Raw genomic sequence first — 19,890 nt, 5'->3', positions numbered from 1 at the left:
GTACGAGCTCATTTTATTAATAGTGAAATAATTGCCTATTTTATCCATGATGGAAGAAACCCATCCCAGTCTTCACGTTCACAATGCCCCTGCTGTGGACAGCTTTTTGGTTTTTGTATGAAGTGATTCTTCTCACTTTTCATCATATTTATCCATCAGCCCCTCATCTTCGCATGTCCGCTTTGGCACTGGCACAAATTCAAAGGGTGCACAAACTTCAAAGATCGCAGTGAACGGGAGGCACGCCCTGACTATCAGGTGTCCCTCTTCCCGACCAAACCGTAATCCCCAGAAAAGGAGTCCTGTTAACACTCCTGTCAGATGACAATGAACTTGACTAAAAGGGGCACAGACACTTCCACGGCACAGCTTTTACAGGCAGCTGGATGTATTCTGCATATGATTCAAGATCAAGGGGTTCCAAAGTGGTCACTGCAAGAACCAAGATCAATCATGCGAGGCCTTTTAAAGCCCTCTGTAAAACTGAAAACAAATTATCAGCTTTGCTGGATTCAAGCTGTCCCGTGCAGATGGAGCTTGCTTTCACAAAAGACTTCACTCGAACTGCAAGAAGACAGCAGTTCTCAAAGAATCTGCCTCAGGGATACCAAAACATTTTCTGTAGCTCATTTCCTGTCACTTTCTTGTCTAGACTAGTGCAGCAGCCCCGAAACCTTACTGTTATTCTCCCCCACAGCAACAATGCATTCATGAGCTCTCCTACTCCACGCCACCATTTAATACAGGATAGGGTCCACCAAATTCAGCCATGCATGCCACATTCACCTTTAATGACACACATTCAAACCTGGCAACTGAGATGACCCAAACGGAAAAGGATCACACACTATCTCTCTTCTCCTTATCTCCCTGGATACATCCACTCATGTGTATTTGCAAGCCTGTTGAGTCCTCATCACCTAGCAAGCTGCTCCTGGCTATCAGAATGTTTACTGACTATAACATCATGTGCAAATGTTCCACATATTTAACAGCTGTTTACAGTCTACACTTTTTCCTTTGTCCCTGAAACATGGCCATTAGGAGGGAAAATACACCAGTTAAAAATGCACCTCTTAGGTCCTGCAAACGTTTCAATTGACAGTGTAGTAGACAGTGTGAAATTTAATCAAACAAATTAGGAATATTCCAGTCTGAAAAAGGGTCTCGACCCAAAACGTCACCTACTCCTTCGCTCCATAGATGCTGCCTCAACCGCTGAGTTTCTCCAGCATTTTTATCTACCTTAGGAATATTCCGGGTTCAGTTTCCCGTTTAATCTGGATTTGCCGATTTTAGCTGGTTTTGGTTACTGCCGGGTTGAGGGGTAAGGGAAAACAATGAGCCTACAGTCCATTTCCTCACTTAGTGTTTACCGCTAGGGTCTAATACAGATCGGGTCTAGTTGTGTTAGCTCCACTGAAGAGTGGTCTGATGTCATTCAGGTTCCAGTTCAAATGATGCACTTTGTGTACATGAACATTTGTCTTTGTGTGTGTGTATACCCACATATGTGTGCCTCAGAGAATATGTATGTGTGCATGCATATTTGTATGTCTATGTATCTGTAGACAGATAATGTACCTCACCAGTTGAATGAGCAATGACAAGCAATTTCCAGGACAGTGAAAACAGTCATTCACAGGGTCTCCTTGACAAAATCTAACATCCTCACGGCTTCATGGTACCACTTAAAATAGAGAAGGATCATATGGGAAGGCACTGTGTGTCTGGAATCTACATCAGGAACATGTAGAGGTCATTTGCAAACTGCAGAAGGAACCCATAACATCCTGACTATGGGCGCTGTCAGTACGGAGTATGTACGTTCTCCCCGTGACCGTGTGGGTTTTCTCCGAGATCTTCGGTTTCCTCCCACACTCCAAAGACGTACAGGTATGGAGGTTAATTGGCTTGTTGTACATGTAAATTGTCCCCTTGTGTGTGTGTGGGATAGCGTTAACGTGCGGGGATCGCTGGTCTTTTCGGACTCGGTGGGCCGAAGAGCCTGTATATCTAAACTAAACTAATACTAAAAATCTCAAACAACTCACTACCTGCATTACCTGTGCTAAGGTGCATTGATCCCTGATGGGACTTTTCAGCTAATTAAGAACTCCAACCCCAAAGGACTGTGTGTGTGTCTGGGTATGTGTGCATATGCATGTGTGCCTATTTAACTACCATGTCAGTTATCACACTGTTGGCTTTTGGGAATAAGAAAAGTTATTTTCCAGATTGTGAACCTTACACAATTTAAAAAAAAATTATTACAAAGGTTGGCAAGGACAATGTGGAAAATGTATTTAACTCGGCAAAGTCCATCTGTAAGGGACTTAGGCAAACGCAACTGAAATGGAGGAAATCCCACAGGAAGGCAGGAACAGCATAACGTCAAGTAATGACTTAAATTTAAAAATCAGTTGTTCAAAAGAAATTATATTTTAATTGCATTTAACTACAGGCTGCATTTGAAAATTAACTTTTAAGTGATTTGAGAAGTGAAAGCTCATGGTTTACAAAGCAAAGCCATAGACAAATTGTTCTGCATCTCTCAAGCCTTAGTGCACTATATGTCAAAGTAATGTGGGAGTTGGCAGGAAATGAAGCCTTAAAATAAGACAGACAATAACAAAGCATTTTGGAAAAAAAGACAATACCATCCTCTGCCTTCTAAGAACTCCACCTGCAGATTCCCAAATCAATGAATAAAAGACATTAGCTTGAAAATAAGTGCCAGCACGAAGGAAAGGGGGCCATCGGCAACATTAAGCAAATGCCTTGCTTCAAGAATTGTTCAATGAAATGCAATTCAATAGATTACACCAAATATCCTGGTAAATTCAACAGCCTGAATGTCAACTTTAAATCAATTACCAGTTCAATGCTACAAAAGATGCATCTCCTAATTCACTTATATTTTGTAGAATTGTTTCACTATATCAGAATGAATAAGAGTTACTAAACCTTAATTTTTTTCAATCTGCATACCTATGTGGAAATTATCTTTCAGTGTGTTTATAGACGTTGCAGTTATGCCATGGCCTTCTTTGCAGCTAAACTGGCTTGTGAAATGCTAGACCTGAACTAATGGGTCCCCAAGATTTTAAGAATCATTTTTGCTTCCACATTTGGCGGTCCCTTGGGATCGACACACACACACACACACACACACTTGGTTCCGCTCCTGCTCTGTGTGTTCTGTCGTGGCTAATGAGGCCAATGTGGGATCCAGACTTCCACCTCTGGGGTGGGTGGGCTGGCTTTTTACGAGGCAGGATTCTGCATTCTCCTGATGCGTTGTTTTGTGGTCCTCGGTGCCTTCCCTAAAGCTTTTCACGTAAGCCCTTCAAATGCAGAGCTGCAATCTATAATGGGCAAAGTCTAGCTGCCACATTTTCATGAGAGCAACATTTGGGTATATATGTTTCCAAACTTCAATTGTTTTTATAGCAAAATTAAACCCAGCATTTAACATTTATGTACCATGGACAACTGGAAGACAGGCTTCTTTTTTCAAACCTTTCCGACTGGTTGTTACATATTCAGCATATTTACAGCTGCTCCATCATCCACATGCTGAGAGCCAAAGACCAAATGTCTCACTAAACCTCACATAAATGTAAAGATATTTAAACCCAACATTGCAAGCATTTCTTGTTAGGCATTCGCTTCGATTGAGAATTACTTGTTTCTTCTGCACCACTTCTGTGGTGACTAATTAACGATAATGTGAACCTTACCGATTCTGCCACTGGCCAGGCAGAAGGGTCTTGGTGAAAGGGGTGGGAGAATATTTGATTAGGTTCTTGCACGTTCCTTCCACTATATGTCCTTGGCCTCTATCTCAAGGTCCACCATCTCCTCAAGGTACCTTTCTGGATGCTCCTTGGCCAATTGCAATGGACATGAAGGATTACCATGGGACGGTGCGTCTGATTTTAAGCTCATGACATATCAGACCATTCAGCCCATCAAGTCCATGCTGGTTCTCCACAATTCCATCAGTCAAGTGCCTCCATTTATATCCCTGTAACTTATTCTCCCTTATATACCCACTGTGATCAAAAGGGTTGTATTTTTTTTTTACGAGGGTGGTTTTGAGGAATTTCTTGAAGAATTTTCGGAGTTGAGTACTGTAGCAACAGCGATTGAGATGAGGACAAGTACAATGATCCCTGATGTGCCCCAGTCTGCATTGGTAAAATGTTTGGGTTTGTGATGGGGCAATTGAGGAGGATCATTGAAGATAGACACAAAATGCTGAAGTAACTCAGCGGGTCAGGCAGCATCTCTGGAGAGAAGGAATAGTTAACGTTTTGGATCAAGACCCTTCATCAGACATTGCTTACTTGTCAACCCTGAACAGGAGGATGGTGACAACATTTTTGGGGACAGGCTAATCTGAGAAGGGTGGACCAAAATCCCTCGATTTGATGGAGTCAAAGGTTTCTGAGAGGTTGAAGAAGACCATATGTATTCAGCATGATGTTCAACAGACACTGTGGGCCAAATGGCCTGTTTTTATTCTGTACTGTTCTATATTCAATGTATAGTGGTTGACGTTACTTCCTGCTTTATCTTGGACTTACGGTGCGGTGAGGATCATGTCCGTGTGTTTTTTAATGGATGTATCCACATTATGATTCTGGGAGGAACTCCAGGTAGAAGTTTGTTGAGGACGATCCTCATGAAGACTTTTCCCGCGACACTCATAACCCTTTTGTACTTCCTGCAAACCAACAATGCTTCCTTTCTTGAAGAAGGACACGATTATGGCGTCTCCAAGGTCCCCCGGCACGCTCCAGTCTTTCCTGATGAGGGGGATGAGGTCTTGAATTCAAATCAGATGTACTGTTTTAGGTGGCCGGTTTAGTTACTGTTTAAGTACTATGTGTAAGTAGTTCAGCAGTGATTTCATCTGCTCCAGGGACTGTGCTGTTTCTCAACTGACAGACAGCCGACTCAACCTCTTGTGGAGCTGAATATACTGTATCAATGATGTTGAGGTGTGCTGTAGACAGGATAAAATGGTACTTCTACACAATACCAGGGCATGGTTTTGGCGCTACTCAAAAGTTAATTTAAACCAACAAGCCCACTCATGAAGTCTCATTTTGCTGATATTAATACCTAAAAGTCGTTCTGCTCAGAATAGAGGTAGGAGGGAAACATGGACGAGGGAGGGAAGTGTTTTGTAGGGTGGGGGACGGAATCAAAAGATTTAAAATAACGTTATTATTTAAGTACAGCAAAGAAAAAAGCTGCATGCGACTTAGATATCAGTCTGCCGTTCACTTCACAACCAATTATATGGCCATTTAGCAAAAGTATTGAACCAAGGATATAGACACATACATTGTCCCTGAATCCTCAACAATCAGCCACTGGCTGTGACTGTGCTACAATTTAGTAAAGTAGGCCGGCCAATGATCAATAGCACAAAATGTCATCCTTCACACTGACGTTCGAACACCACATCTCAAATTCTTACATTCAAACAAAAAGTCAAGAATGAATAGAGAAATTGAAGAGTTTTGTACTTGTTAAATGAATACCTACCTGCCTTGCAGCTAATCACCCAATCAACACTTTCCTTCAGAAAGCAAGCTGGCAAATGGCACTGGAGTTTATCAATGACCTTGTGTTACTGTTTTCTAACTGGCCTTCCCCGGGCAGATTCCATTAACTGCCTGTTATTTTATCTACATTTCAAAGCAAATTTGGCTGGGGTACCCAGGAGGGTTTCTTGCATCTGTAAAGGAGCAGACTGCAGAGTGATCTTTTTTTCCCCTCTCTGTTGTTGTCATAAAGTTGCCAGGTTTTCTGTTTTTGACCTCTGCCTTTTGACATCTTGGCTTCCTGTGGCATCAGCATAACCAGATACGTTCCACAGTGTGAAGCTATAATAATATCACAGCATTTGTAAACCAATTCAGACATCAGCCATAAATTATTCAAGGCAGGGCTCTGTTAGTTCAACGACCAGTGAGAAACTCTGAGCTATAATTTCAATAGCAAATTCCCCCTCCATCTTTCCGTGCCCATTTACTATTCTTCACAACAGGCCTGCAGTTTCATCTTTCACCACTTAGCACCCTAATCTGCCTATTTAATTTTCAGCTTTTGCGATTCTGAATCAATTTTCAGACGAACCTTCGAGAGCCTCCACCAATTTCCCTCTTCCTCCCCCTTCATCCCCTCCTGCCAACTGAGCTTAATTATTCTATTCAAGCCACAAAAAACCCATGGATTTGCAACAAGGGACGGTCACATTATCTCTATTTCTGCGTTTGCCTTCCCTTCAATCAGTTAAATGTTTTATTTTAATGCAACTATTATGTTCTGTATTTAACAAGAGATAGGGTATTCCTTGCAGTGCCATTTAATTTCAAGTAAGAGGCTGCGGAGGCGGAGGTAGTTGCGTGCTTCACACAGAATTCACGGAGCAACTGTTTGCAATCCATCTAAATGGCTGTGTGTGTGTACGCTGCCAGCACTGAGCTGCTGGGACTCCTTGTTTGCCCGTTACAATTACACTTTGTAGATTATTCCAAGCACTTGATGAGCACAAACACATTGTTGGTCAGCTGGCTCGGGCAAGAAACATGAGATCGTTTATTGAATCTAGATTCAAGAAAACCGAATACATTAACTCAATGTGTGAAATACAATGACACCATCAACACCTCAAAGGAAAGAAAATTCAACCGTCCTCCACTTCCCCTAACCGCACCAGACTGCTCCCGCTGACCCCTGTATTAACCATTTACATCTCTTTCTTATGTTTTAGACTTGGCTCTGGCAAGCAGCGCAAATGTTAGAAGCAAAAGGGTACGACAAACGCAATTATTTTATCACAGTTTAAAGCTGTTCTATAAATGGTGTAGCATACATTAAGTTCCAGTTCTGTGAACATGTTGAGACTTCTTGCGTCAACCCAATTAAATCCATTAATGTGGATTTTAAACCTCAGAACGGAATAAAAGATCCTTTGCTGTAGTCAGCCTATGCTGCAAGTAAATTCGCATTCACATTGACCCTACAGTAAGCCCCTGATCTTTCTTCCTTTATATTTTTTGTTAAATGCCTTTGAAAATCCAGCCTTTCCTTTCTATTCATACTAGATAATCACAGCCAAAAAAGCTCTGACAGCTTACGTAATGGTCTCCTGAGGCAATTTGTCACGCCAGATATTAGCCATCTTCTGGAGCTTAGTAGCCCATTTGTTTCCTTTCTGCTGGGTGCAAATAGTTTACCAGGCTGTGCTGGGGAAAGAATTGCCTTTCATTCAGCTGCTTCTGCATGTCCATTGTTCCGGCTCCCTCAGCAATTCAACTCGTGGCAATAGTTCCAACCAACCTTCAAATTATCACTGCTGGTGATTGGAACTCTCACATAATAACAAGCTCTGCATTGCTGGCGTTAGGAAAGAAGTGGTCATCTTTTTGTTTCGAATGCAGGACTCCATTCTTTCCCACTGCTAACAGGATAAAACTTGGCACCTTTTACTTCTGCCTTTTTTTAACGAGCAAATATTCAAGACCCATTAGCTCTTGCACTTGCAATTTTTAATTAGCCCACTCTGTGATTGAATCATTTGATAAAAACAGGGAACGTTGTTCTTGATTATTGCTGCTTGTCCGCTATGCTGTTAACTTAAATGATTGAATTGAATCTTGTGGATAGACACAAAAAGACTGAAGAAGGGTCTCGACCCGAAACGTCACCCATTCCTTCTCTCCAGAGGTGCTGCCTTTCCCGCTGAGTTACTCCAGCTTTTTGTGTCTATCTTCGGTTTAAACCAGCATCTGCAGTTCCTTCTTACACAATTGAATCTTGTGTTTGTTACCATGTATGAAGGGGACTCAACCTCTATTTTATGAGAAAATATTCTCGAATGCTGCCTAACGGGAGAAAAATCCGACAAAATTAGATAGAAATGCAACAATAAACAAGAATTATTTTTTCCTGGAACTATTTGTTCCGTTCTGGCATAAAATATTCATTGGGTCAGAAGGGTATTTGATTCACCATGAATAACTCTATTAAGGTCACCACAGGCTCCCTTACCGCATCACAAACAGCCACACATTCTGGATCTGGAAGGCAGTCATTTCCAGGAGCCGACTTATTCCAAACACACTTCACCACATTTTGTATTGAATTTGTAAAAGCCCCCAGCTATTTTTAGCATTAGTCATTGCCTATTTAAAAGGAGAAGTTCTCTTCTATTAGTTAACATGAAGAATAAACGTTGAAAACAAAATGAGCGTTAAACCAGAGAGAATGACCATGAGCATGTTCTGACTATTCTTATTAACTTTTCAGACTCTGAATTCCTTCATTATGAAAATAGGAGAGATATGTAATTAGAAACCTTATAATACTGATAGCAATCTCTTTCCCCAGGCATCGTGTTGCCATTACAATCTACTGGAGAGAACTGGCCCATTCATTTCCCAATCAAGCATATAATATAAAAAAACAAAGGGGAACCTCAACGGCTAACAGTGACTTTCATCACAAATGACAGTACAATGTAAACACATAAAACTGCTCCATCACAACTTGAAACCGTAACTGCAGATGGGAGGAACAATATTCTTTAGACAAACTGAATTTTTACCTTGTAGACACAAGGAACTGCAGATGCTTGTTTACAACAAAAAAGCATCAAAGTGCTGGAGTAACTCAATGAGTCAGGCGGCATCTCTGGAGAGCATGGAGGGGCTTAGTTTAGTTTGATTTGTTCTTGTCATGTGTACCGAGATACAATAAAATGTGTTTGTTTGTGTGTTCTTAAAAAAAAGCACACGTTAAAAAAAAGACTGAAGAGGTTTCCCGACCCAAAACGTCACTCTTATAAGAAGGTTCTGGGAACGTCAACTCTAACTATGCCCCCATACTTCTATCAGGTCTCCCCTCAACCTTGGGTGTTCGAGTGAAAATAATCCAAATTTGTCCAACCTCTCCTTGTTGCTAGTACCCTCTAATCCAGGTGGCCACGAAAATGAACTTGTCGGCGTTACCTAAGGTGACCCTGTCAGGAATACACTGATGGATCGGCTGTTGATTTTCCTCACACAACACAAATACAGCTGGAGAAATGCACCGAAACCGGTTTGGGACTGTAAGTGTGGATGTGGGTTTCAGCTGCAGTCAAGTTGAGAGGGAGAGAAGTCTGGCAGGCATGGTAGTGGAAAGACGTCTGTCGCTCAACTTGGTTTCAGATGTGACATCAAATCCACAAAGAAAGGTCCAAACAAGTAGAAGCAAGAAACTGCAGATGCTGGTTAATACACATAAGGTCACAAAAGTAGAGTAATGCCCCTGTCCCACTTAGGAAACCTGAACGGAAACCATTGGAGACTTTGCGCCCCACCCAAGGTTTCCGTGCGGTTCCCAGAGGTTGCAGGTGGTTGCCGGAGGTTGCAGGTAGTGGAAGCAGGTAGGGAGACTGACAAAAACCTCCGGGAACCGCACAGAAACCTTGGGCGGGGCGCAAAGTCTCCAGAGGTTTCCGTTCAGGTTTCCGTTCAGGTTTCCTAAGTGGGACAGGGGCATAACTCAGCAGGTCTGGCAGCATCTCTGGAGAACATGGATAGGTGACATTTTGGGATGAGATGGTTGAGAAGGGTCTTGACTCAAAATGTCACCTATCCATGTTTGCTGGAGATGCTGCCTGACCTGCTGAGTTACTCCAGCACTTTGTGTCCTTTTCATCCAAGCAAGGGCAGTTGCTGGGAAAGCAGAAAGCAGCCAAGGAACAGTTTCCTAATCTGAGTGGGCAAATTGCAGACTGGTCTTCAGACTGGTTAGGGATAAGGGAAACGAGAAATATAGATGGAGATGTGGAGAGATAAAGAACAATGAATGAAAGATATGCAAAAAAGTAATGATGATAAAGGAAACAGGCCAATGTATGCTGTTTGTAGGGTGAAAATGAGAAGCTATATGAGATTCATATGTGAATGTGTATGTACACAGGAAGGAACTACAGAACTATAAAAGCTGGATTAAACCGAAGATAGACAGAAAAAGCTGGAGTAACTCAGCGGGACAGACAGCATCTCTGGAGAGAAAGAATGGGTGACGTTTGGGGTCGAGACGGACTTTCAGTCTGAAGAAGGGTCTCAACCCGAAACTTCACCCATTCCTTCTCTCCAGAGATGCTGCCTGCACTGCCGTGTTACTACAGCTTGTGTCTATCTTCTTTATATATCCTATGTATATGTGTGCGCGTGTGAGTGTGTGCGTGCGTATACATACACACATATAATAAATATAATACATATTTAAATGCCTTACCTTCCTCCGTTTCATGCCACACAATCCCTTCCAGGTTTACGCTAGTCCCAGGTTCACATGGTCCAAGGCATTCTGGCTCAGTCACTACTCCAACCTCACAAGTATTTATTCCCATTGAACGAGTTCTTACTAACAGTTGCTCAACTGGTGCAGTGATGCTGGAGGAAGGAGGAAAGTAGGAAGGCAGAATCTGAGGTGGCACGCTCACCGAGATCGGTGGCGGAGGTGCAGGCACAGTGAACAAAGGATCAACCTGCAAAGCAAAAAGTTCAACATTACAACCTATACTCATAAAATAACAGTCAACACTGCTACATCATTTTATTGTTCCTGGAAATAAACTAAATCCCAAGATCTGTCCCCCAATCGAATCATTTTTGATGTTCAAACAAAAATCTGAAATCTCATTCAACCTTCAGTTCCATTTCATTATCAGTGAGTACCCCTGGTCAAACAGTGTGTTGTTTAAACCCTTAATAATAGACAGCACAAACTAATACAACAAATGCCATTTGAGAATGCCTTTGGGAAGCATGTAGAATTGTGCAGTATTGATGGAAGCTATCAGAAATAATCAATCTTACTCCATTATCCTTCAACAAAGAAAAGGGTATTGTACAAAATGTCACACATTAATGAGCACGTGCACAGCATTAATCACTCCAGAGAAAGTTAGAATGTGTGAAAATTAATATTGCTGGAGATGGACTCCATGTGGTTTCTGCATGTGGGCAGTGGAAGTTACAAATACATCCTGTAATCTGGTGAGGATAATCATCATAAACTAGTGCTTTTAACAAATATGCTGTAGTATTCTCCCTTTTGTGTTTTTTTGTTAGCCCATCTTGAATTCTGTGATAGTGAGCCATGTAGATAATAGACTATCATTTTGTACTCATCTTGTACATTTTAACAAGCCTCGGGAAATATACACAGACAAGACCAATTTACTTGTTACGCATTTGAATCAGTTGCCACAAATACGCCAAATTGTGGAGAGTGCAAAAAATACTCTGCACAGCTTAATAATTTCAACGCTTGAGAATGATTTACAATAATCGTCTGAAAGGACAGGCACACAATGCATCTACAATCATAATGCAAGATGGCTTTAACCCTGCCGTTAACTGTATGGCAAAATCTGCACCTGGTTGAAGAAAAAAATCGCAGCGCGTACCTCTCTATTCCCGATTCCACTACTCTATCACATTCGTCATTTTTTGCATGAGAGAAGTCAAACCAGTACGATTATCATGGTTTTTGACACCTCGTGAAATACGATGTAATGAAGAGCATTGTGACATCCTATTTAATGAATCAGCTAGTGTCTGCAACATGCCCACTAAGATTAGGAATCTTTTCACAGGCTGGACTGCAGTGGGGTAACAGCTCGGTAGAAGTGTGGGCACATCATTGAATTCCAATTAAAGTGGCTCACAGTAATAAAACTGCTGATAGGCAAAGGTATTACATTCTCACTATACCAATCCTGCACTTTGTAATGTAATACCTTTAAAAAGCTCTGATAACGGGATAGCATCTCTCATGTCCCCAGCAAAGCAAGATCTGCTGAAACATAAAGCTCCAGGGAAAGACAGTGACTGCTTTAAAACTGAAAGACACATTCTTTGATGAAACCTTCCTTTGTTGTTTATTGAAAACCCATTTCAAATCTTACCACAAGCAAAAGACTGTAATCAAATGTAGCCCTGCGGAGCACATTACAGGATATGTTTTTCCGCTGCACATAGCAAAAATTCGAACTGAATGAGAATGAAAAGAAGAGACACAAAATCTTATTCAGTGTTAAAAGACTAACAATGTGACGGCCAATGAGCCATTTTCCATTAGGCGACACTCTGACACCATCTGTTTCCCTATGCGACCAGCCCTCAGTAAATCTCAAACAGAATCACATATCGCACTAAAAGCAAGAAGATACCGATTTTATTTTAGAAAGGATTTGCTTTGGTGAGGATCAAATAACTATTTTCCCTCCCCCTCCCCCCCCACACACACACACACACACACACACACACGTCCCCATAACCTGCTCTCATGCCTATCCTATTGTGATGGGAATTAAAGGCACACAGTCTTTTCAGGCAGAGGAGGAGCACACATTGTGAAAGGGATATCAGCCATATCGAAAGCACTGGGTGAACAAGACTGAACAGCCGGACGTGGCAGTCTGTCATAGTGGGGAAAATATATGTCAGAAACAGACGTTCTGCTTTCTTCAGTGTTACTCTAGCGTGATTATTCCCAGGTGTCTGTGTGTACTGATCAGAATCCTGGCAATTCATCACAGAAACCAGAGCGAAAGGAGAAAGAGTGTATTATCCACTCTGCAGAAGACATTTACACACATAACTAACACTATGCCCAACTGTTACAGGGAAGCCAGATCATTTCAAAGGCAGTTGGCCATCATTTATTAATGTTCACAATGTAAATATAAGGTGTTTGGTTTTTTTCAACTTCTATTGCAATACATAATAGCTGCTGATCTGTGTTCACAATGATCAAGTGCAAAACGACTTAGACGATGCACGATTTTTGAAACTAATTGCCAGAAACATAACCAAAGTAATGATTTATAAAAAGATCCTTCTCTATTGATCTCCAAGCTAGAATCGGTCATGATCCTCCAGTAACTTGCTCGATTTGAGGGTCTGAGAGAAAGTCACATTCGTTCTTTTGTTCCGAGCATTTGGGCATTTTGCATTTATCCCAGTGCACCAGGAAACCTTCTGCAGAACGATTGCTTAAAAAATTGACACTGATTTACTGAAAGATATTACAGTACCGCCACCAACCCGATCATTAGTACTCCAGCAGCAGTCATGTGAACACATCAATTATGGGCAAGTGCCAAAAGCTCCAGAGATCCAGCAGATTAACAGGCAATCCTCTGTTTTACAAGTATACGTCAAAAAGAATATTAATAAGAGGAGGGGGCGGAGTGAGAGCTTGTCAGGCTGATTCAGCCATGGATGTAAGCATTTCTTCCAGTCTTTCTAATGAAACTATTCCATGAAAGAAACTGGCAACAACTACAAAGTCTCCGGCCTCCACCTATTCAAAAGCACTCTTGTGGGTCACTGTAACATTTAGGAAAGTAAGAAATCTGGAGTTAATTTCACCCTGCTGTTCTGACAAGTATTTAGGCCCCTGCTACTTTTAAAAGCATCACTTCGATATCTTCCCATTTCCACTCCTCTGTTACCAAAGCACCCACATTTATCAAAATTAGCCTTAACTATTGCAGGACAACTGGAATTACATCAAAGTAAAATTCCTCAATGCACAAATATAGCAGAGTCTGCACAGGGTGTTCTGAGATCCAGATGCATTATAGTGCTGAAGTTTTATTATTTAATACACAAGCAATAGACACATTTATCACAAATATTAGTCCATTAAACATGAGACTGAATCATACAAACATAATTACTTGTCTCAAGCACACAATAGGGTACGTTAAAGATGGGGGCCCTTATTTTTGTTTTGTTTAGTTTAGAGATACAATGTGGAAACAGTCTCTTCAGTCTTCGCTGTACACTAGCACTATCCTACACAGCTGGGATAATGAAAACATTTTATCGAAGCCAATTAATCTACAAACCTGTATGTCTTTAGAGTGTGGGAGCAAACCGGAGTATCCGGAGAAAACCCATGCGGTCACAGGGAGTAAGTACAAACTCCGTACAGACAGCACCCGCAGTCACGATCTAACCCGGGTCTCTGGCGCTGTAAGGCGGAAACTCTAGAGTCAAGTCAAGTCAAAAGTGTTTTATTGTCATATGTCCCGGACGGGACAATGAGATTCTTACTTGCTGCAGCACAACAGAATATGTGAATATGTAAACATTGTATATAACGGGGGAAAAAAGAAAAACGGGGAAGCAGCTGTTCCTGAACCTGGACGTTACAATCTTCAGGCTCCTGTACCTTTTTCTTGATGGCAGTGGTGAGATAAGTGTGTGGCCAGGATGGTGTGGGTCCTTGATGATTTTGGCTGCCTTTTTGAGGCAGCGACTACGATAGATCCCTTCGATGGTGGGGAGGTCAAAGCCGGTGATGGACTGGGCAGTGTTCACAACTTTTTGTAGTCATTTTTCGCTCCTGGACGTTCAAGTTGCTGAACCAGGCCACGATGCAACCAGTCAGAATGCTCTCCACTGTGCACCTGTAGAAGTTTAGGAGAATCCTCTTCGACATGCCGAATCTCTGTAATCTTCTCAGGAAGTAGAGTCACTGATGTGCCTTCTTTACAATTGCATCGGTGTGCTGGGTCCAGGAAAGATCTTCTGATATATGCACGCCCAGGAATTTGAAGTTTTTGACCCTCTCCACCATCGTCTCGTTGATATAAACAGGATTGTGGGTCCTCATCCTTCCCCTACTAAAGTCCACAATCAGTTCCTTGGTCTTACTGATGTTGAGAGCCAGGTTGTTGTGGTGGCACCATTTGGTCAGTCGGACGATCTCACTTCTATACTCTGACTCGTCCCCATCTGTGATTCGTCGAACCACAGTGGTGTCATTGGCGAACTTTATAAGTGAGTAAAGCAGGAGACTGAGCACACAGCCTTGAAGTGCTAATTAGGTACTAATTGTTACTGAGGATTAAGTGGTTCCTCCAATTCGAACAGACTGTGGTCTGTGGATGAGGAAGTCGAGGATCCAATAAGAGCAGAGGGATGTGCAAAGGCCCAGTTCCGTGAGCATGGTAACCAGCTTTTTTTTTAAATCAAAAAATGTATTTAATTATTAAAAAATAATATTTACACTACAATAAAACAAACCAGAACCCACCACCATAATACAATACAAACAAATATTCCAAATAAACTACTATACAACTATGATACAATCCACATTGAGGATACATTCAACCCCCTGCAGTGCCCAGTGGTCCCGTAAATCCCCCATTGTGCCCGTGGACAGGGCGTAGTCCCTTTCTAACCCCACCCGGGCAAGGACATACCCCGGGAAAAGGGGCAGGCAGCCGGCTCGGGCAGAGCCCTCTTCCGCCTGGCACCATGACTCGCGGATGGCCAGCGTGGCCAGGCCCAGGAGCAACCCAACCAGGACATCTTCAGCCCTACCCTCTCCCCTACGCACAGGGTGTCCAAAGATGAGGATGGTGGGTGAAAAATGCAGCCAGAAGGCAAGGAGCAGCCCCTTTAGGTATTCAAACAGGGGCTGCAGCCTCACGCACTCCATGTACACGTGGTACACAGACTCTTCCAACCCGCAAAAGTGGCAGGCGGCTGGCGAGTCTGTGAACCGCGAGAGAAACAGGTTGCAGGGAACTCCTCAGTGCAATACCCTCCAGCCCAGGTCCCCAATGTGTGGGGGGAGAATCCCTGCGTAAAGGGACCTTAGTAAACGGCTTGGAAGGGATGATGGTATCAAAGGCCGAGCTGTAGTCTATAAACAACAGCCTGACGTCGGTGCTTCTATTGTCCAAGTGGTCCAGTGCGGAGTGGCGAAAAAGTGAAATTGCCTCTACCATTGACCTGTTGTGGCGGTATGCGAACTGTAGTTGGTCAAGGTTTGTCGAGGTAGGAGTTGATGTGCACCATAACCAACCTCTCAAAGCACTTCATCACCACAGATGTTAGTGCCACTAGTCGATAGTCATTGAGGCACGACACCTTACTCTTCTTGGGCACTGGTATTATTGATGCCCTTTTAAAGCAGTTGAGAACCTCAGACCTCAAAAGTGAGAGGTTGAAAATGTCCGTAAAAACTCCCGCCAGTTGGTCTGCACAGGTTTTTAGAACTCGACCGGGTATGCCATCAGGTCCAGGCGCTTTCCGAGGGCTCACCCCCCTGAAGGATCTTCTGACTAACACCGTCAGGGCGAATAGGGACTCGGGAAGGCACATCAATGTTCTCCCTATCGAACCGTGCGTAGAACACATTGAGCTCGTCAGGGAGTGATGCTTCGCTGTCGTTTGAGCCGCCTCCTGATTTCGCCTTGTAGGAGGTGATGGTATTCAAGCCCTGCCACAGTTGCCGAACATCCGTCTCATCCTCCAGCTTAGAGCAGAAGTACCTTTTGGCATTTTTGATGGCCTTACCAACTCTAGAGGTAGGTCACCGTGCAACCATTTTTTGTTTTGCTGTGAACAATCATTTCAAATGCAGGTAATTTCTTTACTCATCGCCTCTATATATATATATCCATTAATACTCTTCCAGGCCACTCCAAGCAACTAAATACAGTATTACTAAAAAAATCTCTGCAAATCTACTGCTGTCAACTAGTATACCAGCAGTAATTCCCAGCAGGACACATACTACTGTGTGGGGGGTTTTTTTTACGCTCCTTGCCCCAAATCCAAGTGCTAATACAGCTCTAAGGATATGGACTGAAAAATCTGCTCTGCACAGTTGCCTCCTGTTTTGAATTCATTGCAGCAGATTTACAAGGTCAATGGCAGTAGTCAGCATTAAACATGCAGAGATTTTAATAGGCCTGGAATGCTGCAGATAGAAAAGCATACAGTAAACTTGAACCCAAGTGGGAGGATTAAAGGAAAGAACAATATAAAATGGAGTGCATTATTTCCCATGGCATGTAGTTACAGAATCGTTTCACAAACAAATCCTCATGTTTTATGTATAAGGGAGTGATTCCTTTCCTTTTAACAGAGAACAGAACCATGTCATTTTTTTTCTCAGCAATTAACAACGCGCAAAGAAAAACTACATTCTCAAACATGACGCGTTTCAATAGGGCTGTGCCAGAGTTCATTAGCAAACCATCAATTTGCGGGAAAAGGTAGGCAATTTCCCATTTTTTTATTAAAAAAATAGGAATTTTACCTCTCCCAACTCCATCCATAAGTCACAGGCAAATGATGATCTATGGGTCGGGTCTGCTCAATATGAACTAGCTTTAATTAGGTTATACCAGCAGACAGGGCCGGCCTTAGGCCGATTGGACCGATTTTTCCAAATTGGGACCCGCGCTAATTTTCCGTATTTCATATGGGAAAACAAATTTAAATAAAGATTTAAAAAAAACATTCGCCATACGGATTTTTTTACAAACCGAACATGGATAACAATCGCTGTGGATAACAAACGATTAAGTACTACTGTAGCACTTGTTAACAGCCAGTAGTTAACAAGTGTACAATGGGTCATCAATGCATTGATCCACATTCCTCAGTAAATGCGTTAAATTGTGTTTTGACTCGCTGCCGTCGGAGCGGCCGAGACTCTGGTCTGGACCTGGGTGGGGTAGGGGGTAGTACCGGTCTCTGGGGGAGGTGGGGGTGTGAGAGTCTGGCCAGGCGCAAACAGGGCAGCAAGCCCCAGCACCGCAGCGAACTCAGCCGTGAGTATTCAACGCTAAACGCCGGGAGCGGGCAGGCGGGCGGTGTGAGGGGGGGGGGGCGAGAAAGGGTCAGATTTTTATGAATTCGGTGGCGTACCGGCCCACTCTTGGTCGGGGGGGATAGAGTTAAAAGACCTGAAGCAGAAACGAAAGACAACAGGCCGGATAAGAGCGAGAGGGAGACAATCTGTGGATAAACAGATCTGGGGGTTGTGTTAACTCGTTCGGTGCCGGTACAACAGCATACCAGGTTGGATGTTTGAGTCTGTGTTAACATTGGTGACGGGGTTAATGTCCGGGCCGGGGTACGGGTGGGATTTAACCCTGTGTGTGTGTGTGTGTGTCTGTCTGTCTATCTGTGTGTCTGTGTGTGACTGTGTCTGTGTATGTCTCTGTGTTTCTGTGTGTGTGTGTGTCTGTGTCTGTGTATGTCTCTGTGTGTGTGTGTGTGTGTGTGTGTGGCTGTGTGGTGTCGCAATTAGTCGATTCCCATGCATTTTCAATCATCGTTCGATTCAGTGTCATTTTCACACCTGGTTGATATAGTTTTTTTTTTTTAAAGATACAGTACATTACAATAAATAGTTTCAAGCATACCCGGTACTAAACGCACGAACATTAGGGTGGTTACTGATGTTACAAACGGTTATAAATGAATATAATTTCAAAGTGAAATAGGAGATTTCCGTGGAAAGAATATTTAACCAGAATATGGTGAGGTCGCTGCAAAATGCTCACTTAAAACAATACGCCGTCAACTCGGGATTGTTTCTTAGCCCTCTGACAGGTGTTTCAATCTCACCTCGTAACTCGCTGTTAATCGATTTATAGCAATTAATTTTCATTCCTGGTCCGTATCGAACTTCTCCAAATGCAAACACTTCAAGTTACGCTTCTTGTGTGGTGGTAAGGGAAGAGGGGGGGTGGGGGATGCTAGGATAAATACCATATATTTGCATTTATATAGCGATCCTGCTGCGAAATGTTTAAGTCGAAAGTTGTATTTTATTTCAAAGTGGGAATTAGAAGATAGGGGCAGAGATGCTACACAGAGATTTTGATAGGAAGGAAACTTTACAGCAGCTGAGTAAAAGATTGGTCAAATGGTAGGTTCAATGAAGATCGGGCAAGGGGGATTGGAGGTGGGGGAAAGTATCTATAGCTTGGGACTTGCCTAAATGAGTACTGAGATCGATTATCATTCCACACCAAATTTCTTAGACAATAATACCTTTTGTGCAATTATCACAACAGTTTGTTGGATATGGATCAACGGACTCTGCATGGGACATGCTCGTAAATTAGTAAAACAAATGTTCTTCTTTAAGTACTGTTGTTTCTGGGATGGGGTGACTGATAACAAATACATTCTATATTTTCCCATAGTGGCTGAAACAATGGCATATTTACAACTGAGTTTGGGCAAGATATCACCTTGCAACATTCTGTATGTCTGATAGATATTGTGAAATGGAACTCAGAAATTATGGGAGGATTACATAAAACTACAATTCAAAGATAATGAATATACAGAGTATTCTTATTTCCATCATGAACATACAATAGTGATAGAGGACACCAGGTCCTACTACGGCAAACTCACGAGCTACTACGGTATGACTACGTGTTAAAAAGTATCAAATTTTTACATCCTGAGTATATTTTACTCGTGGAGATTTTTCAACATGTTGAAAAATCTTCATGAGTTACCACGTTTCCCGAGTACCTGCCGTTAGCGCTAAGAAATGGCATGTTGGCCTTTATAACAAGAGGAATCGAATATAGGAGCAAAGAGGTCCTTCTGCAGTTGTACAGAGTTCCAGTGAGACCGCACCTGGAGTATTGTGTGCAGTTTTGGTCCCCTAATTTGAGGAAGGACTATCGAGGGAGTGCAGCGTAGGTTAATTCCCGGGATGGCGGGAATGTCATATGCTGAGAGAATGGAGCAGCTGGGCTTGTACACTCTGGAGCTTAGAAAGATGAGAGGGAATCTCATTGAAACATATAAGATTGTTAAGGGCTTGGACACGCTAGAGGCAGGAAACATGTTCCCGATGTTGGGGGAGTCCAGAACCAGGGGCCACAGTTTAAGAATAAGGAGTAAGCCATTTAGAACGGAGACGAGGAAACACTTTTTCTCACAGAGAGTGGAGAGTCTGTGGAATTCTCTGCCTCTAAGAGGTGGAGGCAGGTTCTCTGGATACTTTCAAGAGAGAGCT

The 19,890-nt window shown here is 42.6% G+C and overlaps 1 protein-coding gene across 9 annotated transcripts in view; it reads right to left on the bottom strand.

The window, feature by feature from the left end:
- The window catches only part of znf608 (zinc finger protein 608), a 99,442-nt gene that overhangs the window by 54,002 nt on the left and 25,550 nt on the right, over positions 1-19,890 (bottom strand). For all 9 annotated transcript variants that reach the window (XR_004411344.1, XM_033017530.1, XM_033017529.1 and 6 more), the window contains one exon: positions 10,312-10,564. Coding sequence is in view for 8 of the 9 variants with exons in the window: in XM_033017530.1 (XP_032873421.1) it covers positions 10,312-10,564 (253 nt within the window). In the remaining variant the exon portion in view is untranslated. The remainder of the gene's footprint in view (positions 1-10,311; positions 10,565-19,890) is intronic.

This window comes from Amblyraja radiata, chromosome 3 (assembly GCF_010909765.2).
Source record: "Amblyraja radiata isolate CabotCenter1 chromosome 3, sAmbRad1.1.pri, whole genome shotgun sequence".
Taxonomy (NCBI): domain Eukaryota; kingdom Metazoa; phylum Chordata; class Chondrichthyes; order Rajiformes; family Rajidae; genus Amblyraja; species Amblyraja radiata.
The sequence above is the reverse complement of the archived record's forward strand: the minus strand, read 5'-3'. Positions and strand labels throughout refer to the sequence as shown.